The 25,020-nt window shown below is 34.6% G+C and overlaps 2 protein-coding genes across 3 annotated transcripts; both read left to right on the top strand.

Annotated features, from left to right (window-relative positions):
• The first annotated feature begins 286 nt into the window (after positions 1-286).
• Positions 287-19,084, top strand: LOC108912060 (zinc finger protein 91-like). Its single transcript, XM_018717220.1, has 9 exons — positions 287-470; positions 629-931; positions 1,253-1,521; positions 2,733-3,846; positions 3,964-4,075; positions 11,221-11,348; positions 11,452-11,754; positions 12,077-12,345; positions 17,473-19,084. Exons 1-9 carry the CDS (start codon positions 354-356, stop codon positions 18,596-18,598), a joined length of 3,741 nt encoding a protein of 1,246 aa, XP_018572736.1. The 5' UTR covers positions 287-353; the 3' UTR covers positions 18,599-19,084.
• An 816-nt stretch (positions 19,085-19,900) lies between these two features.
• Positions 19,901-24,795, top strand: LOC108912064 (zinc finger autosomal protein-like). Of its 2 annotated transcripts, XM_023455907.1 has the most exons (6): positions 19,901-19,996; positions 20,206-20,212; positions 20,266-20,448; positions 20,892-21,160; positions 21,830-22,913; positions 23,929-24,795. In XM_023455907.1, exons 3-6 carry the CDS (start codon positions 20,287-20,289, stop codon positions 24,022-24,024), a joined length of 1,611 nt encoding a protein of 536 aa, XP_023311675.1. In that variant the 5' UTR covers positions 19,901-19,996; positions 20,206-20,212; positions 20,266-20,286; the 3' UTR covers positions 24,025-24,795. The 2 variants fall into 2 exon arrangements, with proteins under 2 accessions (XP_023311675.1, XP_018572741.1); XM_018717225.1 differs by lacking the exons at positions 19,901-19,996; positions 20,206-20,212; positions 23,929-24,795 and having other exon boundaries at positions 20,214-20,448; positions 21,830-23,877.
• Positions 24,796-25,020: the final 225 nt, after the last annotated feature.

The raw sequence follows: 25,020 nt of genomic DNA, 5'->3' as shown, positions 1-25,020 counted from the left end.
AATCGAAATCGTATTCGGTACAACTATTGTAGATGTGTGCGCTTGTCGTTTACTCATTCTCTTTTCGTATCTTGTGTATCGAATCGCAATCTCTTCTCATCTATAATAATATCATATATATAAAACAGTAGAATTATGAATAGGCGGTGGCTAAAATCGCATGTTGGCATTGCTCGTTTTTAAAATCGACTTTTTTTCAATACGGTAATGTGCATTTGAATTTTGAAATGTTGGTCATCCTGAATTGAATTAAACATAAACAAACATGATTGAGGTTATGGAGAGCTTAACCACTACATGTTGTTTTATATTTTTATTTAGTTACATGTATTTATGAAAATTAAATTGCTGCAATGACTGCTGTTCAGGAAATCTCGTGTAGGCTTTGCCTTGAAATTTTAACCGACAAAAGTTTTGAAGCAATAGACGACGTTATTAAATCTATTCTAGACGCTCTTTCGCTGAAACTGGTAAGTCGGTGAAATACGTTTTACTGATTCTATATTTTAATTTATTCTCCTTTCAACATGTGTAAAGCGATTTAACAATATTCTATTTTAATTTTTACTTAAATGTTAACTTTTCTGCTACTTCGGTTTCTGTTTAATTAGTATTGTATACATTTCAGAAATTTCATAGTCAAAGCAAAGAGGTAATATGTAATTCTTGCAGAAGAAAGTTGAATGCAGCATTAGAGTTTAAGTCAATCTGTGTAAATACCGATAACACAATTAATTCATATGTGGATCGCGAAAAAATTTTACAACTGAACTTAATAGAAGTTTACATGAAGGAAAAGGGAAGCGAGCAGTCAACGGGTATTTCTTACGATCAAAAAGTATGTCGGGTGTGTATGCAGTTAGTACGAAGCGAATTTAAATGCATACGTGAAGAGGAATTCGAAGTTATTCAGAAATTTTTCCCCGAAATGGTATGTATGCTGTTATAGTAATTTCTTATTAAAAAAAATGTAATTTAATTTTGAAAACATAATCTTGAGGACTGTCTAAAGTCGGCGTCATTTTACATGTTAACCCTTGTCATACTGAGTGGTGTACAAATGTACCCTATTATTTTTAAAAAATATTTTCTAAATAAGATTTTTTTTTAAGTTGATATCGATTGTTATTGCCCCGTTACACCATTTTCAGTTGGGGGGTACCAATGTAGTCCACTGAGTATGCCATGTAACTTTCTTAGCATATGACGGGAGTTAATTTTGTGTGGCTATTATAAACTAACCCTATTTTAGGATGTCACCATCGTCAAAGATCCTGTTGTATGTAAACCGTGCTTTGACTCTCTGTGCGCTCACAACACTTTTCTAACACATTGTTTAGAAGTAGAAGAAAATATCAAAGACACTTTGGAGAGTTGGGCCACGGAGAGTCAAACAGACATGTCACCGTCCGATTTATTCATCAAAACTGAAGACTTGACCGAAGAATCGGAAATAAACGAGATGGAAATGTTAATCAAAGCGGAGTACGTCGATATAAAATGGGAAGAAGATGAAGGAAGGTAAGAATTGCAATTTAAAGCTTCCATTATACAGGGTGTTTATTAATTGAATGCCGATACTTAAGGGTGTGAATCCTTGGGCCATTTTAAGAAGAAAAATTAATATCAACATATGTCCTAAACCTCTTAATTTTTGAGCTACAGGGTGTTACAGTTTTAAGAAAAAATTTACTTTTTTATTATAATTTTCTTATCACTCCAGATATTTTTATGAAATTTTGTACATACCTAATTAATATTTAATTATTTAATATAAGGGCAATAATAATAAGGGCAATAATAATAATAAGGCCAATAATATTTAATATAAGGGCATTTAATAAGCTTACCGGTTTTTCTATCCAAACATTTAATATTATGCCTACGTGAACGTCATTTGTGAAAGTTGAAAATTAATGATTAGTTCAAACCTCTTACGGACGTCATTGGCAAAGATTTTAAAACATTTTTTACATCAAACAATGCTCCTTAATGATTAATAGGTATGTACAAAATTTCATAAAAATATCTGGAGTGATAAGAAAATTATAATAAAAAAGTAAATATTTTCTTAAAACTGTAACACCCTGTAGCTTAAAAATTAAGAGGTTTAGGACATACGTTGATATTAAGTTTTCTTCTTAAAATGACCCAAGGATTCACACCCTTAAGTATACCCTGTATAAGCAACCACAGATCGTTCAGGTAAAATCAATTGGATTTAAGTCAAGGGGTGTTTGCATCAAAAAGACGTGTAGCGTTTTGTCATTGTACTTATGTAAACTTTTATTTTATTTTATAAATTTTAATTCAAACGGTATAGCATTGTTTTCAGCTTGTGACGTACTTTACTATGCATGTTAATACAGAAAACTTCTTGTGTGTAAGTAACTCCTGTTTGTGCCCATACTAGTAAATAAAAAGAGAACAGTAGTGTAAGATTTTAGTTGAGCTTCCTGTTAATAGATGGCTCAATTGAGGCATAGTTTAGCACGACACATCGGTCTGCCAAATTAGTTTGAGTTTTATATGTTTTTTAAATCTCCGGTTAAATAACGATTTCATATAGAAATAAAACAATACAGGGCAAGTATTTCATCGCATAATTCTATTTTCTGTTACTACCTCAAAAGATGGCAAACACCCCATTCGCAGATATTAATAGAAAACCATCTGTTGCTGCTGTATCACTACCTTTTTTGGAGACAATCTGTATATGGAGTTCTTTTTAGAGACCCCATGCTGTTTCACTCGAAAAACGAAATATTCGATGCAGAGGATGATGGATTTGAAGTTTTGTGGAAACACAAGATTAAATCTATGAACGAGTGTGGTATAAAAACAAGACAGGAGAGCACTTTGAGCAACAATTGTGATAAATGTATTTATGAAACTGACAGTATGGTCCGTTTTACGACAGATGAGAACACTTCGGAAATGTGCAACTGCAAAACATACCAATGCGGAGCTGAAAATAAGAGTTTGGATCTTCTAATCTACTCGTGCACCTACTGTGATTATAAAACTAAACATAAGTGTTCCCTCCTACGTCACACGCTTACACATAAGGACCCCTCGCAGGTGCCCATGTACAAGTGTGACATTTGCGATTACAAAACGAAGTACAAGAGTAACGTGACGTACCATCAGATGGGGCACAAGGATTCCTCGCAGGTCGTAATGTACAAGTGCAAGGACTGCGATTATCAAACTAGACACAAGGCTAACATCAAAGACCACCTGCTGATCCATAAAGACCCTTCTCAAGTACCATGGTACAAGTGCGACCAGTGCGAGTACAAAACAATGTATAAAAGAAACATTCCCATTCATCAGCTGATACACAAGGATCCGTCGGAGGTCAAAATGTACCAGTGCGAAGACTGCGATTACAAAACCAAACGTAAGTCGTCTCTTGTACGACACGCGTTGAGGCACAAGGATTCCTCGCAAATCTCGATGTACAAGTGCAACGCTTGCGACTACGAATCGAGGTATAAGAACTGTTTGACTTACCATCAGTTGTCGCACAAAGACTCCTCGCTGGTACAAATGTACAAGTGTAACGACTGCGATTTTAAGACAAAGCGCAAAAGTAATATGAAAACCCACTCGTTGATCCATAAAGACCGTTCACAGGTGCCGAGGTACAAGTGTGACAACTGCGACTACGAATCCATATACAAGAGAAATTTCAACCTTCATCTCTTGACGCACAAGGATCCGTCGAAGGTTCAAATGTACCGTTGCGACGTGTGCGATTTTGAAACGAAGCATAAAAATTCTTTCAAGAGGCACCAATTGATGCACAAGAAACATATGTCCGCGGATGGGAATGTGTCAAAGGGATAGACCACGACAAATTGATTTAGCTGCTTTTTTTTCGAGCTCAGTGGTACAAACCGATTCCTATTTTAGATCGTTTGCATAAAAAGTCTAAAAGAACTAATTTCATCATTTTAGTCATTAATTTATGAAGCAGACAGGAAGGAGTCCAAGTGTGGAACCCCCGAGGAACATCCGATGCCGACAAAACTGTATAAATATTCTGACCAAAGACCTGTCGGTTATATGGGTAATTATTTACTATAGCCCAAACCGTCACAGAAATTTTCCTACCCCCCTCTTTTCGAGAGTGCTGAACACGGATCTGAAGTTATTTTTGTGCGGTTGAACTTACGTTTCGAGAACAAAAATTTTCAAAATTCTGACTTGGACATTTCACAGAACACTAAGCAGTAGACTGGAAACACCACTCCTTTTTTCCGTCATGAAACAGTAAACCACTCCAAAAATTTTGTGCTAGCACTTGTCTACCACCCTCCTTCAGAATTAGGTTATGGTCCTCTAACAGTTGCAATTAGGCTGTTCCTAATATTCATGTATATTTTTCATTTAATTATTATTGTCCTCCTGTAAGTTCAATTTTATTTGTCCCTATTAACGCTTTTTATTTTTGTGCAATTTTTTTTGTCAAAAACTAGGTTCGATCACACAAAAATAATTTCAGATCCGGGTTCAGTACCCCTAAAAATAGGGGGGTTGGATAATTTTTTTGATGGTTTGGGCACTTCTGAAAAATAAGCAAGGAATACATTTTCTGTTTTTTTGCAAGGGCACACACACTTTGGAGCTACGGCGGGCATTTTCGTGGGGAATTTTAGGAGAAAGTCTATTGTCTATTGTTGATTCTAAATAAACAATTGATGTTACTTATGTTTATAACGAGCGTTCAAATAAAAACGTGGTCAAGTTGGTTCTGAAAATTTGGACGTAGGGCGTAGCGTATAGCAAATGAACTTAAACGTCATGTCAAAGCGCTATATCGTCACTTTGTTATTGAAATTGACAGCTGCTATACAGCTCGTTGAGAAATGAGGTTAAGTTGGTCGCTATAAGCTACGCCCTACGTCCAATGTGTCAGAGCCAACTTCGAAAACGTTTTTATTTGAACGCTCGTTATAACTTATGTTTTTGTTCAATGTGTTTTAATATATTTTTTTTGTAAATGGAAACCTCTATTGGGCAATAAACGCATTACTTATTATTTTTTAGATATTCTATCAGTTCTTTTCGCAATCTCATTTCAAAGGAATAATATTGAGAACGTTGTTATTTTGACAACAGCTGCGTGATGCCAAATTTTTTTAACCTTTTTGTAATACCTCCTGGTAAGTATTGCCACTGCACCCCAAGCTCGCTAAAAGGATTAGGTTACCAGGAAACTTCGATCTTGAGTTGATTAATAATATTGCAGCATTTCTGAAGCGCGATTACGTCATCGGTATTATAATTTCATTTCCATCGTCTAATTCAATATTAATTATTTGGAATATTAAACATTTTAATCACTTCTGTGCGAGTAGATATTTCTGAACATTATAGCTTCGAATATATAAAAAAGAACAAAAACAGAGCAAATGAATTTTTCATGTACGTTACTATCGATTCTGAAATTTATGCAGGTAAAAGTTGGACCACCCTGTATATACAAGGCGTATTTTTGGAAATTGTCGACAATCCGAAATTTCACATAACACACCCCCAAGCCCGATACACTACAATTTGAATACCGGCAACACTGTGCTCTTCATCTTCAGTGTAAATACACAGTGAAGTCAGCAGTTCTCAACAGCTTTCTATTAAAAAAAAAAAGAAAAAATTATGCATGTTTAGACTTTTATTAACTACATGTATACAATACAGCTGTTTAAAATACACATCGAGGGCGTCATATCAGAAATGAGTCACTATAATCGGTTTTAGGTTTTTGGGGCGTATGACCTTATTTAATCAATTCGCTTAATAGCTTAATATATCAGAAGGGCGTATATATATTCATAGACATCAACACTCTATTCTAACGCATTTTACTTAGACGTATGAACCAATTTTGCAAAACTATATCAGAAAGGCGTATGCCTGTAAAATTTCAGATTTGGTTCATACGCCTTTCTGATATGACGCCCTCGATATATATGTTTAACAAATATGTATCAAAATTATGAACCCTTTGTCAGTCGCTAGATGGTTACACTGTCACAAATAGCAGACCTTCCAGTTCGTAACTAGGTACTAGCGATTTTTACAAATTTTAGTCCACAATCACTTATTGGATTCTATTTGGACAAGGTTTTCGTGTTTTATCATGTTTTTCAAAGCAGGCACTGCGTTTTACATCTTATTCCAATATTTACGATCGATGTCATAATCATATTTGTTGCTTTCAAATACCTCCATTTTTGACTGTATTTAACACTTCGATTGGAAGTAAGTCACACTTGCAAACCTTAATTAGCAAATCACGCACATCGTGCCAGTATATTAGCACTTGCGAAGGCTCTCTATGCTTCGACACATGACACAGCTCCTTTATTTCGGTTCACAATTCAGTCATTACATCTGTATGTTTAGACCTAAAAGAAATTTTTATGCTTCGACATGTGATATTTGATATTGTTTTTGTATTTAATTCCGTGATCAGTCATTACACCTGTACATTTGAATCTACGAAGGGTCTTTATGTTTCTCTTGGTGCTTTTTGATGGCATTCTTGTACTTCGTTTCGTAGTGGCAGTCATTACAACTGTACATTTGAATCTGCGAAGGATCTGCATGTTTCAGTTGGTGCAGTTTGATACTATACTTGTATTTACTTTGAAAATCGCAATCGTTACACTTGTACGCTTGAACCTGTAAAGGATCCTTGTGTTTCAGTTGGTGCTTTTGAATATAATACTTGTGTATACTTTCATAATCGCAGTCGTTACACCTGTACATTTGAACCTGGGAAGGAGCTTTATGTTTCAGTTGGTGCCGTTTCACACCATCCTTGTATTTAGATTTGAAATCGCAGTCATTACATCCGTACATTTGAACCTGAGAAAGATCTTTATGCTTCAGTTGATGCTTTTTGATATAACTCTTGTATATAGTTTCGTAATCGCAATTGTTACACTTGTACGTTTGAACCTGTAAAGGATCCTTGTGTTTCAGTTGGTGCATTTTAATATAATTCCTGTGTATACTCTCATAATTGCACTCGTTACACCTGTACATTTGAACGTGGGAAGGAGCTTTATGTGTCAGTTGGTGCCGTTTGACACCATTCTTGTATTTAGTTTTGAAATCGCAGTCACTACATGTGTACATTTGAATCTCCGAAGAATTCTTATGTTTCAGTTGTTGATGTTTTTTGACAGCGTTTTTGTATTTAGTTTTGTAATCACAGTCATTACACCTGTACATTTCAACTTGTGAAGGGTCTTTATGTTTCAGTTGGTGCTGTTTGAGGGTATTTTTGTATTTAGTTTCGTAATCGCAGTCGTTACACCTGTACATTTGAACCTGCGAAGGCGCTCTATGTGTCAGTTGATGCTTTTGGATACTACCTTTGCATACAGTTTCATAATTACAGTTGTTACACTTGTACCTTTGAACTTGCGAAGGATCCTTATGTTTCAGTTGGTGCTTTTTAATATTACTCCCGTACATAGTTTCGTAATCGCAGTCGTTACACCTGTACATTTGAATCTGAGATGGATCTTTATGTTTCAGTTGGTGCTTATTGATATGGCTCTTGTATTTAGTTTTGAAATTGCAGTCGTTACAGCTGTACATTTGAATCTGAGAAGGGTTCTTATGTATCAGTTGATGTTTTTTGATATGATCTTTGTATTTAGTTTCATAATCGCAGTCCTTACACCTGTACGTTTGAACCAGCGATTTATCTATATGTTTCAGTTGGTGCTTTTTGATGCCAAACTTGTATTTAGATTTGTAATTGCAGTCATTACAACTGTACATTTGAATCTGCGAAGGATCTTCATGTTTCAGTCGGTGCAGTTTAATACCATTCTTGTATTTACTTTTGTAATCGCAGTCATTACAACTGTACATTTGAACCTGGGAAGGATCTTTATGTTTAAGTTGGTGATCTTTAACGTAACTCCTGTATATACTTTCGTAATCGCAGTCGTTACATTTGTACATTTGAACCTGAGAAGGATCTTTATGTACCAACTGATGTTTCATGAAAGCACGCCTATTCCTTGATTTGTAATCGCAACCATCACAGTTATAATACGGCAGTTGTGAAATGTCCATATATGGAAATGCCTCGCATTTGGTTTTATAATCATATTCATTACATTTGATTGAGTATATGTGTCTTAAATAATGTCTTTTAAAATTTTTTCTCCATTTCGTTTTGAAATCGCAGATGTTGCACTTGTACAATTGTGCTTTGTGTTTCACCTCATGCTTAGTAAGGTCGGACTTACGCTTTGTCTTGTAATTACATGATTGGCACTGATGCATCCCTATTTCCGATGGGTGTTTATGCTTCAATTGGTGGCTCTGAAGTAATTCCTTATTTTCAGTTTCATACTCGCACAATTCACATTTATACACTTCCGAATCATTTTCGTGTGTCGCACAGTGTGCGTGTGTATCACATTTCTTGATTTTCACGTTACAATTGTTCGCTGCTCCATTCTCAGCTTTACATCCCTCCTCTTCCGCATCTTTACAGTCACTCGTCTCGAATGGTTCAGTTTTAAAGGTCTGGGGTAGCGTGTCGCTGAAAAAATTGGATATACAGGGTGTTTTTTGAAATCAAGGTTTTTAAGGGGTTATAGCTGACGCCAAAATATTGGAATATACAAAAAATCACTTTAATAATAAAAGTTCAGAAATTATTAATGATATATGCAGAGATAGCACTGCGTCGAAATAGAACAGTGTTTCCCATCATTTCTAACATCAGCAAATCAAAGGGAACTTTCAGTTTATAAAGTATAACAAGGTTAAGTTATTTCCCCAATCTCTTCGATAACCTCGCAATATTAATGATGATTGTGCATGGATTACCTGATGAAATTAATAGTTGATACACTGTTTAGTATTTAAGTGAAATCACTGTTTTATTTGTATTTTACTTCTGCTTGAATTTAGTAATTTGGGTTGCTTATAGAATGGGAAGAAGTATGTGCAAATTTAAGTCTATTTGTCTCTTATCGTTAGGCATTTTTTTGAGGCAAAAAAAAAACAAAAAAAGGAGCTATGACTACCAGGTCAAGGAAAAGTTTGAAAGAAAGGCATCACATCTGAGACAACATGTCAAAACAAACATTTGCAAAACAAAAACAGGTTTTTTAAATTTTCTAAATCACTATTTAGGAAATACCTCGCTATCACGACACAAAAAAAAGTACTATAAATTTAAAAAATACAAAATTTATCAACATTTCCTCACCTGTTCTGCAGATCTTCCAGTTTTATTTCCTCAGTTTTAATGTAAGACTGTTTATCGACATTTGTATATTTCTCATGAGCATCAAGACAGCTCTTTAAAAAACTGCCATGGGTACGAAGCGAATCAAAGCATACCGTGCATATAACCGGATCCCTGGTAGCACTGATATTCTACAATTACAATAATATTAACATTAATTATGATTTAAAGCAACGCAAAGCGTCTTTAACGATTTGCATGACAAATAAAAAAGTTAGGTCGTTTAAAAACTTTATAAACATTTTTTGTTTATACAGCGCTTGTATAGAATATAATTTATGGAAATGATTATTTTCGGGCACATACAAATATCTTCTTATGAAAATACATTAAAATATAACTTACAACCTGTGGTATGTATGTATCGATTATGTCAACATCTACTTCATTTAGTGCCACAAATCCGTAAGTTACCGACTTGAAACATAATCGACAAATTGTCGATTCCGATACATCGATTAACTGAATATTTCCGTTCTCTTTTAGATAAACTTCCTTTAAATCAATCTGTGACATTTTACTGGCGTTAATATAAGGAAAAAGTAAATCCTCGGTATCCACACATATCGTCTTAAAATTAAAAGCAGCATATAATTTTTCGGAGCATGGTGTACAAATGAAATGTCTAACTTTTTCGTCCAAATTCTGAAACAGTTTTTAATTAAGTATAATTGAAGTACATTACGGACATACAAGTAATCTTGTTAACTTGTTCTTACCACATCCGGCAAAACAATTTTCAGAATATCCCCCGTGACTTCTTCTATCACCTGGCAATTTGAATCCCCTATAGTATTTAGGCACAGCCTACAAAATGTTTCTTCCAAGATTGTTGCTTGCATATTTATTTATTACGTTTCTTATGAGAAATTCTAAACTTTCATAACGATAATGTCATAAACAATAAAGCCATTCCAATAATGCCATAACCACATTTATATTTTTCTTCTTCTTCTTCACACTGAATTATATTACAGAATCTGTCATTATATTAGGTGCGTTTTGTTGGATTGAATCCAGAATTGAATTATGCAAAATAGGCGTTTTGTTGCAACGTTATTCAGAATCCAGAGATATACCTATGTCCCAATCCGGTTGCAACTTTTGATTCTGTAGTTTGAGACTGAATTATTAGAACTAAATGTTAGGGAAATCAAATTTGAGGTTACTTAGGTGTAACTGTTTGTGACTCACATAGCCGAACTTTTGTTGGGATTAATTTTGACTTTCCACCTGTTGCACCAGGTTTCAAGTTGGTCTAAGGAGCTTTGGAGGAGGTAGACGGAATATCTAGGATCTACGGATTGGGATGTGATTGTCAGGTCGTCGGCGTCGCGAGTGAAGTTGTATGTTGTAGTATGTGTAGTATGAGAGAATGAAGAGATTTAAACTACTATATGACAACTAAGATCAAAAGAGATAGAAATAGTAACTACAACTCAGGTATTCACCAATATTCAGTCGTAAAAGAGCCTATTATATCTATTACACTATATCTGTGTCTGCGATTACATTCTAATCCATTCTAATCGTTGTCGGTGCGGCTCACGGTCCGTAAGAGTCCGTTTTTTACGGATCGTGGGTGCGTCTAACTGGCAAGCTATACTTGTCCTTATTGTAGATGCGTGCGCATTCCCTTTTCGTATCTTGTGTAGTGTATTACTACCATTACTATTATCATTATTACTCCAGATTTGTAATCAATAATTATTGGTGTTACAGTCTCTGTTCCCGTCTAATAAATTAGAGTAGGCGGTGATTAAACTTGCATGTTGGCATTGCTTGTTTAAAATCGATCCATTTTTGCAATACGAAAATGCAATATTGGCAACCCTGAATTGAATTAATCATGATTGAGGTTATGGAGAGCTTAACCCCTACATGTCATCGTTTTATATTTTTATTTACATGCAATTAAGAAAATTAAATTGCTGCAATGACTGCTGTTCCGGAAACTTCGTGTAGGCTTTGCCTTCAAATTATAACCGACGAAAGTTTTGAGGTAATAGACAACGTTATTAAAGCTATTCTTCACGCTCTTTCGCTGAAACTGGTAGGTCTATAAAATACATCCTACTGATTCTAGTTAATTTTTACTTAAATTATAAATTTCTGTTACTTTTATTTTTGTTTCATTAGGGTTGTATACATTTTAGAGATTTGATAACCAAAGCAAATGGGTAATATGTAATTCTTGCAGAAGAATGTTGGATGCAGCATTAAAGTTTAAGTCAACCTGTGTGAATGCCGATAACACAATTAATTCATATGTGGATCGTGAAAAATTTTTTCAACTGAACTTATTAGAAGTTTATATGAAGGAGAAGGGAAGAGAGCAAACAATGGGTATTTCATATGACCAAAAAGTATGTCGGTTGTGTATGCAGCTAGTACGAAGCGAATTTAAATGCGTACGTGAAGGGGTACTCGAAGCTATTGAGAAATTTTTCCCCGAAATGGTGTGTATGCTGTTATAGTATTTTATTATTAAAAAAAATGTAATGTAATTTTAAGAACATAATCTTGAGGACTATCTAAAGTCGGCATCATTTTATATATCATACTGTGCAATGTACAAATGTACCCCATTATTTTTAAAAAAACATTTCTACAACAATATTTCCTAAATTAGATTTTTTTAAGTTGATATTGATAGTTATGCCCCGTTACACGATTTCCAGTTGAGGGTACCAATGTAGTCCACTGGGTATGCCATGTAACTTTTTTAGCATATGACGAGAGTTAATTTTGTGTGGCTATTATAAAAGAACCCTATTTTAGGATGTCGCCATCGTCAAAGATCCTGTTGTATGTAAACAGTGCTTTGACTCCCTGTGCGCTCACAACACTTTTCTAACACATTGTTTAGAAGTAGAAGAAAATATCATACACACTTTCGAGAGTTCGGCCACAGAGAGTCAAACAGACATGTCACCGTCCGATTTATTCATCAAAACTGAAGACTTGACCGAAGAATCAGAAATTAACGAGATGGAAATGTTAATCAAAGCCGAGTGCGTCGATATAAAATCGGAAGAAGATGAAGGAAGGTGAGAATTGCAATTTAAAGCTTCTATTATACAGGATGTTTCTTGGGTGGAGGTAAAAGGTCCAGGGGCGTATTTTGTCGCAAAAATAAGGGTTTTTTTGTTAATAAATGTGGGGTCTTAGGACAGTCACTGTCCAGCTACAGCGTGTCAAAAATTAAAAAAGAGATCAATTTTTAATTTTTAAGCCCCTAGAGATAATTGAACCAAATTCGGTGTGCATATTTAGTATGTCAGTTTCGTTTGGTTTGAAACAAGAAATTACCTACTGTCATACTAAATATACCAGGTGTAACAGGATCATGGTACACCCCCCGTATCTCCGTTAGTTTTAAAGGTAATTGATTGAAATTGGGGATATTCCATATACATAATAAGCGGCACTTTTTGATCTACAAATGATTTTTTTCCACTTCCGGTTTCGCCGGAAGTGATACCAACTTTCGATTTTCAAATGGAATACCCTGTATATTATTACATTTCTGAAATCTGCATAATTTTCTGAATCCAATGATACCACATAAGTGACATTTCAAACGTCAAAATTTTTTATAATTTAATTTTTAGTTTTCCATTTAAGTGTGCCATGATGGTTCCGATTTATTCCAATTGACCCGTCTAATGCTGGAAAAATCGAAATCCCGTCAAAAATACTAAATTGCGTTTTTTATGAGCAAATAAAGTTCATCGTAATCGATTTTGGGGTAAAACTCAATTTTTTCAAATGGAACCATATTGGTACCGTGGTACCATTTATTAGTACTATTAATAAGGAATTAATTCATACCTGGTAATAAAATGTGCGATAAATACAATCAAAATTACAGCTAAAAGAAAATAAGAAAATACAATTATTTTGTTCTAATTTAATGCTAAGAAACTAAGGTGGCTTTGAAAACAATGAAATTATTCCTTCAGACTGTCAAATAAATTTTGTTGGTTTATCGGTGTTTTTATTGTGTATTGGAAAAGTCTTTACATTTGTTGTTATTTTTGTTCAAAATGCCGCACATTTATACAAGGGATGAAAAAGTGGACATGTTAATTATTTATGGGGAATGTAGAAAAAATGCCGTTGCGGCTAGAAACCTTTATGCCGACCGATATCCTGATAGACAATGTCCAGCGAGAAATTATTTTAATCGTCTTGAAAATCAATTCCGAAGAGAGCCTAACCATGATCCCGAAGAAAACGTTATCATCGACGAAGGAACGGAAATTAATGTTTTATTTCGAATAGAAGTTGATAAGACTGTTTCTTTAAGGCAAATTGGGGTTGAATTGGGAATTAGTCACCAAACGGTAAGCCGAATCTTGCACAAACATAATTATAAATCTTTCAAATATCAATTGCACCAGCACCTGTACGAAAATGATCATGAACGTAGAATGGAATATTGCAATTGGATCTTGCATAATAATGTGCAGCCAAACAATGCTCTTTTGGGAAGGATTTTATTTTCGGACGAGTGTAGGTTTACAAATATGGGATTATTTAACCGACAAAATACAAGGTATTGGTCCCAAGAAAATCAAAATTTATTGCGGGAGGGTAACTTTCAAGTGCGGTTCGGTTTCAATGTGTGGCTTGGAATACTCGGTCGTAGAATCATTGGTCCAATAATATTTGAAGGACCCTTGACTGGTGCTAGATACTTAGGATTTCTGCAAAATGAAATTGAGGACAGTTTAACTCAATTACCTGTCCATTTACGACAGGGAATGTATTTCCAACAAGATGGAGCTCCTCCCCATAATTCAAGAATAGTAATTGATTACCTTCAACAGGCATTCGAAGGAAACGTAATTTCGACGAATGGTCCTGTGCGATGGCCTCCAAGGTCACCTGATTTGACACCTCTCGATTTCTTTGTTTGGGGCCATTTAAAAAACATTGTCTATGCAACCGCCGTTACAACCCGCGAAGACCTGGAGTTGCGAGTAAGACGTGCAATTAATAGTATAACGGCCCAGCAATTAGCGAACGTTCTTCAAGAAACAGCTATGCGAGTTCAGAAGTGCATTGACGTTAATGGACAGCATTTCGAACAATTGTTGTAATGTTTTGTGTTCATTTTTTGTATTTCAAAGCCACCTTAGTTTCTTAGCATTAAATTAGAACAAAATAATTGTATTTTCTTATTTTCTTTTAGCTGTAATTTTGATTGTATTTATCGCACATTTTATTACCAGGTATGAATTAATTCCTTATTAATAGTACTAATAAATGGTACCACGGTACCAATATGGTTCCATTTGAAAAAATTGAGTTTTACCCCAAAATCGATTACGATGAACTTTATTTGCTCATAAAAAACGCAATTTAGTATTTTTGACGGGATTTCGATTTTTCCAGCATTAGACGGGTCAATTGGAATAAATCGGAACCATCATGGCACACTTAAATGGAAAACTAAAAATTAAATTATAAAAAATTTTGACGTTTGAAATGTCACATATATGGTATCATTGGATTCAGAAAATTATGCAGATTTCAGAAATGTAATAATAAACAGGGTATTCCATTTGAAAATCGAAAGTTGGTATCACTTTCGGCGAAACCGGAAGTGGAAAAAAAATCATTTGTAGATCAAAAAGTGCCGCTTATTATGTATATGGAATATCCCAAATTTCAATCAATTACCTTTAAAACTAACGGAGATACGGGGGGTGTACCATGATCCTATTACACCTGGTATACACCGAATTTGGTTCAATTATCTCAAGGGACTTAAAAACTGATTTTTTTTTAAAATTTTTGACATGCTGTAGCTGGACAATGGCTGTCCTAAGACCCCACATTTATGTAACAAAACACCCTTATTTTTGGCCATAGAATACGGCCCTGGATTTTTGACGTCTACGTAAGAAACACCCTGTATGAGGTTCTTCAGCAACTACAGATTTTTCAGGTAAAATCGATTGAACTAAATTCAAGGGGTATTTGTTTAAAAAAAAACGTATAGCCTTTTGTCGTAAATTATGTAAACTTTTATTTGATTTTATAGATTCAAACCATATAGCATTATTTTCAGCTTGTGACGTACTTTACTATGCATGTTAATACAGAAAAATTCTTGCTTAAGTAGCTCCTGTTTGTGTCCATACTAGTAAATAAAAAGAGGACAGTAGTATGAGATTTTAGTTGAGCATCCTATTAATAGATGGCTCAATTGAGGCATAGTTTAGCACGACGCATCGGTCTGCCAAATTTGTTTTACTTTTATATGTTTTTAAATTTCCGGTTAAATAACGATTTCATACAGAAATAAAACTACAGGGCAAGTATTTCGTCTCATAATTATATTTTCTGTTATTAGCCCTGTTACTGCAGCTGAAAATATAGTAATACCCCCGAATTTTTTATAACTGCATCGATTTTTCTCAAAAATTAGAATTAGGGTCATCTTACCCTTACTTCAAAAGTTATATATGCGCTAGGTGTGCTTTTTGTTCTTAGGGGGTGGAAACCACCCCTTATTTGAAAAAAAGAAAAAGTACAAATTTAAGCATTTAAGCACTATGAGTAATTTCATGTGCTATCTTACATGAAACTTAATGTATCCCAAATTTTCAACCCGGAAAAACTTTTAAAAACCACCACTTTGGATGAAAATAATATAAAAAAAATTTTTCAACTTAAAACGTTTTTGGCATGCATTTTATCAAATTAAAATTGATTTCTTGATTAAAAAATCATTTTTATCCTTTGCAAATTTTCAACCCGTGAAAAATACCCTTTCTTTCGAAAATAAAATGAAAAAATATTATTGGAAGAGTAGAAACATTTTAAATGTGCATTCGTATTAAATAAACATTTCTTCCCTTATTATAATATAGTAGTTTTAGGCCCGGTACTTTGAGTCTCGGTTAAAGCTTGATTAACTGATCAGGCGATTAGACTGTACATAGATTTATTTTATAATACTATATTCACAGTCTAATCACCTGATTAGTTAATCAAGCCTTAACTGAGACTCAAAGTACCGGGCCTTAATATAGTATAGTACTGGTTTATTCGAGTATACACATACTAAATACGTATATATACAAAAAAGATCTAAATGCTTCAAAATTCTTGTTTGACCTAAATTTTCCTAAAATTATTACCTATACACGTGTTTATTTTTTGATGATAACTTTCTTACTTTTTAAGATTTTTAATCGCACAAGGCTCATTTTGCAGGGAATTGTAAGGGCTACGTGAACTGCTGAGTTGATCATTTTAAGCCTTTCATTTTTAAGTTTGAAGGGTTTAAAGGGCTCTAAAAGGGTGGTTCTCTCATTCATATGATAACTTAAAATGGCGATATCTCGATTAAAATAAATAATAAAAAAGCTAAATTTTTTTACCCTTGTATTTTTTTCGTACACCCTTTAATTTTTTACGTTTTAAGTTACAGCGTAAAAATTGAATTTTTTTCAAAAAATTGAAAAATTAACATTTTCAAAAATTAAGTTTTTTTTCGAAATCATGCTTTGTAAGTGAGCCAAAGACCCAGAACTTATTCTTAGAACATAAATGAAGAAATCTGTAAATGGATTGCATTTAATTTTAATTCTGTCGCCAAAGGCACTGATTTGTTTATGACTATCATGTTATTTCGATCATATTTCCGTTAATTTTGATTCTAAAGACTTTTAAAACAGCTCATTTTAAAGGTTTTTCAAAGTACTTTAAAAAAGGTTCAAATAGTTTTTTCCTAATATTTATGGTTTTGGCGTTATTTAACGTTAACTCGTTCCAATTTAGTTTTTAGCATATAATAATGTTCAAAAATCCATAACTCGGTTTATATTGCAATTAGAGAAAAACAACATTTGTTACTTAAAATTGACTCCTCTATCGATTCCTGTGGTTATTTTCGTCGTAAAAATTTCCACCCGCAGGGCAAAGCACACTTCGGCACTATATAAGTTTTGTTCCTTGAGGCATTCCCCACATTTAGTCAAAATTTTACGTCAATCGGTTCAGTTATAAAGAATTCGGCGGTAAAAACCCCGAGTAACTGGACTATATTACCTCAAAAGATGGCAAATACCCAATTCTCAGATATTAACGAAAAACCATCTGTTGCTGCTGTATCACTACCATTTTTCGAGACAAACTGTATATGGAGTTCTTTTCAGAGACCCCATGCTGTTTCACTCGAAAAACGGAATATTCGATGCAGAGAATGATGGATTTGAAATTTTGTGGAAACACAAGATTAGGTCTATGAACGAGTGTGGTAGACAGGAGAGCACTTTGGGCAATAACTGTGATAAATGTATCCGTGAAGCCGAAAGTATGGCCCGTTTTAAGACACACGAGAACGCTTCGGAAATGTGCAACTGCAAAACATATCAATACGAAACTGAAAATAAGAGTTTGGATCTTCTAATCTACTCGTGCACCTACTGTGATTATAAAACTAAACAGAAGTGTGCCCTCGTACGTCACACGCTGAAACATAAGGACCCCTCGCAGGTGCCGATGTACAAGTGCGACGTTTGCGATTACGAATCGAAGTATAAGAGCAGCGTCTCGTACCACCAGTTGTCGCACAAGGACTCTTCTCAGGTCGTAATGTACAAGTGCAACGACTGCGACTATCAAACTAGGCACAAGACAAGCATCAAAGGCCACCTGCTGATCCACAAAGACCGTTCCGAAGTGCCGCGGTACAAGTGCAACCAGTGCGAGTACGAATCGATATATAAGAGAAACATTACCAGTCATCAGCTGAAGCACAAGGATCCGTCGGAGGTGAAAATGTACCAGTGCAACGACTGCGACTATAAAACTAAGCATAAATCGTCCCTCGTGCGACACGCGTTGAAACACAAGGACTCCTCGCAAATCTCGATGTACAAGTGCGACGCTTGCGACTACGAATCGAGGTATAAGAACTGTTTGATTTATCACCTGTTGTCGCATAAAGACTCTTCGCAGGTACAAACGTACAAGTGTAACGACTGCGGTTTCAAGACGAAGCACAAAAGTAATATCAAAAACCACTTGTTGACCCATAAAGACCGTTCGCAGGCGCCGAGGTACAAGTGTGAAGACTGCGACTACGAATCGATATATAAGAGAAATTATAATTTTCACCTCTTGACGCATAAAGATCCGTTGAGGGTTCGAACGTTCCGGTGTGACGAGTGCGATTTTGTAACGAAGCATAAACATTCTTTGAAGGGGCACCAGTTGAAGCACAAGAAACGTACGTCTGCAGATGTGAACGTGCCGGATGGCGAAGCCATAACGAATTGATTTGAATATTCCGTGCTATTTTTTGTGCTCAGTGGTACAAACAAATTTCTGTTGGTTTTATTTCAGATATTTCTTGAATATTTAATGTTTGTTTTTTGTTGAATTTATAAATACTCGAATAGTCACATTTTTTACAATCATACAATCACAAGCCATGGCTGTGTGCAATTGTTTACCTCATTGAAATGCGTATAAAGGTAGTTTAATTCATTTAAACTAGGTTAACGTTAGAGGTAATCGATATTGAGATTCACGAATTAAATGCAGTGCTTTAGAAAAACAAAAACAAACATTTTTTATTCAAAACTATACACTATATTTTGCCAATTACTCAAAATACATAAAGCCTGTTGGGTCAAATCAAAGGTGCAAACCACTTTCTTTTTGTGTGACAGTGTAATGTTCAATTGTTTATATTTTGAGATTTTTTGTTGCACAATTCTTAACAATGAGTTATTTTTAGTTATGTTCACTCAGTGTAGTGTATTATCTGATATACGTTTATTTATATGATTATGTTTTTGTTAAATGTTCTTTTATATATGTATATATAGTTTTTTGTTTTGTAAATGGAAAATAAACGCACTATTATTATTATTATTATTATTATTATCATTTAGTTTGTTCGATCAGTCCTTTTGATATACAACTGCATTCCAAAGAAAAAAATATCTGCTGCTATTTTATTTGAAAATTTGATACCCTGTGTCTCGGAAACACTGCGAACTTTTTTATTCTGGTAACTCTTACACAAAGCCAATTTGTTTTACCTTTTTTGCAATTATTGCAACGTTGTTTTAGATAAAATTTTGTGAGTTCAAAATAGCAGCAACAGTAAAAAAAACTCGAGAACAATAATTCCTATGACACACGAGACAGGAAATCTCAAAGAATACACGTCAAAACTGAAATTTAGTAAATTTATTAACAAAAATAACAATGCTGACGTTGATATCATTAGATATATACGAATGATGACGTCACTCAGTTGTGTGTGAGAGGAAGTGAATCGAAGGTCGGCAGTTTGCAGGTAATCTACTCATGGTCGTTTCCTTTTAGTGACCTTCAACCACCAACCACCACTTGAATATTTATATTTCCATTAAAAAAATTCTTGCAGTGACTGTCGATACAGTCGATTTTATATGATACGCTACTGCATTACTAATGAGCAAATGCGGTCATTTTAAATGTCCGATAGTTAATGCTGAAATGTTGGCAACAATGGCAACCTGAATTGAATTAACCACGATTGAGGTTATGCTGGAAGAACTGCTCTTTAGGAAACTGAAGGGACTGAACTTTGTGTTGGATTTGCCTTAAGGTTGTAAACGATAAAAGTTTATAAGTAATAGATAATGTTATTAGAGATATTCTAGACGATCTTTGCTGAAATTGGTAAGTCCGTGAAATATATTCTACTAATTATATCATAATTCATCAACGCAATCTCTATTTTAATTTTCATTTAAATAGTAATTTTCTGCTACTCTTTTTGTTTAATTAAAGCTGTACAAACTTCAAAGATTTGATAGCAAAAGCGGATGTAATAATTTACCTCTGCTTTTGCTATCAAATCTTTGAAGTTGAAGAAATACTTTTTGCAGAAGAAAATTGAAGACAGCACAAGAATTTAAGTCAACCTGCCTAAATACCGATAACACAAGTCATATGTAGATTGCGGAAAAATGTTACAAGTGAACTTAACAGAAGCTTATATGAAGGAAGAAAAAAGTGAACAGACAATTGGTATTTCATACGATCAAAAAGTATGTAGATTGTGTATGCAGCTAGTGCAAAGCGAATTGAAGTATATATGTAAAGAAGAATTTGATGTTAATCAGAAAATGGTATGTATGCTGTAATAGTAATAACTTTTTAGAAATATGTAATTTGAAGAACAATATTGAAGACTTGTATAAAGTTGGTGTCGTGATTTTAAATATTAACCTTTTTCTGTACAATGTGTTGTACATATGTACCTGATTGTCAGAATTTCTATCTTATTTTTTAGTTTAGTAAAAAAATAACTGCAACTTTTGCAAAAAGAGAAATTTTTGAAATTGACCAAAAAATAAAGAAGTTAAAGGCTTGTATCACATTTAAGTGCGACACCCTGTATAAGCAAGGATATTTACTCATATCCTTTAAATGTAATATCCTTTATTCATATGAAATTATCGATAAATGTTATATTTGTTAATTTTATATAACTGTTTTTTTTTTGTTAAACTGTCTTAGCATTCGACAATAGTTAATTTTGTGTGGCTATTATAAAATAACCCTATTTTAGAATATCGCCGTCGTCAAAGATCCCGTTGTGTGTAAACCATGCTTTGACTCTCTGGGCACCCACAAAATTTTCTTGAAAAATTGTTTAGAAGTAGACGAAAATATCAATGATGCTTTTGAGAGTTCCGCCACAGAGCGTCAAACAGACATGTCACCGTCCGATTTATTCATCAAAACTGAAAACTTGACTGAGGAATCAGAAAATAACGACATGAATATGCCAATCAAAGCTGAGTGCGTCGACGTAAAATCGGAAGATGATGAAGGGAGGTAAGGGGGGTATTTTTGTATTTATTCAAGTATTTTGCTTGTTTGTTTTTCCAGAAGTTTTAAGTACGATTTAGGAACAATTTGCTTTGAGCAATTTCAAAATTTTTTTTTCTCTTAGATTGTGAGGTTTACCTCACCATAATTAATTTCTGTTTATATCTGCAGAATCTTTCATTGAAATTAACCTGATTCAACAGACTGGTTTTACAAAGCCTCGTGATCCAATTAATTTTGGAGCAATTAAGCTTTTAATTTTTTTAAGCCGACTATTGTGATTTTACGTTCTTTTTTGACAAAGTTCTTCAACATAGCAGGGCCATGGGATTAAATAAAAGTAGACACAAAAATTTTGTATGGTAGGGTAGATTTTTAAAAGGAACACACTATACAGAGTGTTATCTTTTTAAACGTAGTAACGTTAATGGTCGATAGAGAATTTGATTTTGAACAAAAAAGTTCCTACATCTATGAGTTTTATTTTTAAATTTGATGACATTTTTCAAATCACTGATCAATTTTAAACGAAAATCTGTTCTTGACAAATTGTCATAAAATTAAAAGGTCCCGAGTACAAAATTCTGTCACAATTTAATGGCGCAAAAAAATAAATGTGACGCCCTGTATCATACAATTTATGGTTCCACTTATATATTTTTTTTCTACTGACAGGTTGCTTTGGTGCACGAATAATGAAACATTCGAGGACCTCAACTGTAAACGTGCAGAAGAGGATGGGTTTGAAGATTTGTCGGATCATAAGAATAAATCGATATACGAATGTGGTACGAAGACCAGTCAAAAGGGCGATGTTAATTTCCCTCAGTTAACGTTAAGTAAACTATTATACACGTGTGACAAATGCGTTTATGAAACTAAAAGCGAGCGTCGTTTTGAGGTACATTGTGCGAGACACGAGAACAATTCAAAAGTGTTTAAGTGCGATTCGTGCGGTTACGAAACCGACAACAAGAAATTACTTCAGAAGCACCGGTCGAGGCATAAAGAGGCTCCGCTAGTACCCATATTAAAGTGCGATTTGTGTGATTACGAAACAAAGTCCAAGCACCACCTGATCAAGCACCAGACGAAACACCAAAGTTCATCCAAAGCGTTATTATACAAGTGCGGGTTTTGCAATTTGGAAACAAACTACCGCTCCGTCATTTCCCGTCACCTTTTGAAACACAAAAACCCTTCGGAAGTGAAACTATACAAGTGCAGCGACTGCGATTACGAAACGAGGATCAAATACAGCCTCACGACGCATCTGTTGGTACACAGAAGTCCATCCGCGGCAGAGGCGGGTAAATACAAGTGCGATTCGTGCGGTTTCGAAACAAACTATACGTCGACACTTAAGAGACACCAGTTAACACACATAAACCCTTCGGAAGTCCAGATGTACTCGTGCAACGACTGCGATTACAAAGCTAAACAGAAGCGTTACCTGATACGCCACTCGTTGAAACATAAGGACTGGTCTCAGACGGAAACCTTCAGGTGCTACGTCTGCGACTACAGATCGAAGTATAAGTCGACTTTGATCCATCACCTGTTGAAGCACAAGGACGCCTCGCAGGTACAGACGTACAAGTGCAACGACTGCGACTACGAAACTAAACACAAGCACATTATCAAAAACCACGTGTTGAGGCATAAGGACCTTTCGAGGGTGCCAACGTACCGGTGTAACGACTGCGAGTACGAAACGGCATACCAGAAGAATTTCGCCCGCCATCTGTTGACGCATAAGGATAAGTCTCAGGTCCGGATGCATCGGTGTGACAAGTGCGAATTCGAAACGAAGCATAAAAATTCTCTGAGGCGGCACCAGTCGATGCACAAGTGACGTTCCGGGGGTGTGATTGTTGTAATGAAATTTTGAGAATTAGTACATTTACTGGAGTGTAAATAAAATTCACAAAATGGTTGAAATTTTGCTTACCTGCTACTTTCGCAGGTGCTGAAGGAGAATCTAGTTGTTTCGTGTGGTTAAACTGGGGAAAAAACATACTCCTCGAGAAACATATGTTTTTTCTCAAATTGTGTCTTGAAAACTGATTTTTTTTTAACACAAATAAGTGAATGTTCTGTTTACCCACCTGATTTTTACAGCATATGACATACTTGAAATCTAATGTAATCTTTGAGAGAATTGATACAATGGCATTTAAGATTTCTGGTTTTAAGCTTAGAGTATTGACATTGAAAGCTCCCACAATCTTTTAAATGTTGGAATAACTTTACAAACATTTTATTTGGTACTTATGGGTCAGGATAGTCGATCCCATATCGTAATTAAAATAGAAATGTGACAGAATAAAGCGGTGGTGTATTCGGACATTCGTGTTTCGACAAATTAACATGGCAGTCGTATCATACCAGGTGTGAAGTTAACCGGCAGTAGCAGCTTTTCAGTGGCAGTGGGACAGAATCTTAACAGAACAGCCCCCTTTTTAAGTATTCAGAACAGGATCCTATTCTGCTTAAATTTAAACTGTTCACAGTTTAATTTTGTTGCTGTTTTGTTTGCTTTGGATTAATTTAATATGCAATAACACTGACAAATAAGAGTAGAAACGTACCGTATTTTCTTTAGAATTTTATAACTTTTTAGTATTACCTGTTTTAACTTTATCTATTTGTGTCGGTTTAGTATTTAATTTTTTATTTGATAGTTGAATAAACATAATTCATAATTTTAGTTTAAAGTAGTGTTCGCACGTCTTTTTTTCTGATTTCNCGCCCGCCATCTGTTGACGCATAAGGATAAGTCTCAGGTCCGGATGCATCGGTGTGACAAGTGCGAATTCGAAACGAAGCATAAAAATTCTCTGAGGCGGCACCAGTCGATGCACAAGTGACGTTCGGGGGTGTGATTGTTGTAATGAAATTTTGAGAAGTGGTAAATTTACTGTAGCGTAAATAAAATTCACAAAATGGGTGAATATTCTGTTTACTCACCTGATTTTTACAGCATATGACATACTTGAAATCAATGGCATTTAAAATTTCTAGTTCTAAGCTTCTCGCTCTGAGTTTGTTCATGTCCAACATTTGAGTATTGACATTGAAAGCTCCCAGAATCTTTTAAATGTTGAAACAATTTTACAAACATTTTATTTGGTACTTATGGGTCGGGATAGTCGATCCCATATCGTCTTCTTGCAACAGTATAAACACAAACGCAAAAATACATTGCACTATCACAAACATTGAAATAACTAACTTTATAAGGTTATAAATTACAGTATATCAAGACAGTTTACAAACTAAAATAAAATTGTAGCAGAATGAAGCAGAGGTGTATTCAGACATTCGTGTTTTGTCGAATTAACATGGCAGTCGTATCATACCAGGTGTGAAGTCAACCGGCTGAAGCAGCTCTTCAGCGGCAGTGGGACAGAATCTTAACAGAACAGCCCCCTTTTTAAGTATTCAGAACAGGATCCTATTCTGCTTAAATTTAAACTGTTCATAGTTTAATTTTGTTGCTGTTTTGCTTTGGTTTAATTTAATATGCAATAGCACCGACAAAGAAGAGTAGAAACGAACCGTATTTTCTTTAGAATTTTATAACTTTTTAGTATTACCTGTTTTAACTTTATCTACTTGTGTCGGTTTAGTATTTAATTTTTTATATGATAGTTGAATAAACATAACTCATAATTTTAGTTTAAAGTAGTGTTCGCACGTCTTTTTTTCTGATTTCAAAAAAACGAAAATTTGCTCCGCTTCACCCGTTGCACACGAACATTAGGTAAGTGCACTTTCAACTTTCATTTTAGTTCACTTTTCATTTAATCACGTGCTTTCTACTTTACATAGTGGCAGTAAAGTAGAAAAAAAAACAGTTCAGC

The sequence above is a fragment of the Anoplophora glabripennis genome, unplaced genomic scaffold (assembly GCF_000390285.2).
Source record: "Anoplophora glabripennis isolate ALB-LARVAE unplaced genomic scaffold, Agla_2.0 scaffold830, whole genome shotgun sequence".
NCBI classification, from domain to species: Eukaryota; Metazoa; Arthropoda; class Insecta; order Coleoptera; family Cerambycidae; genus Anoplophora; species Anoplophora glabripennis.
This window is presented reverse-complemented; position numbering and strand designations above follow the sequence as displayed.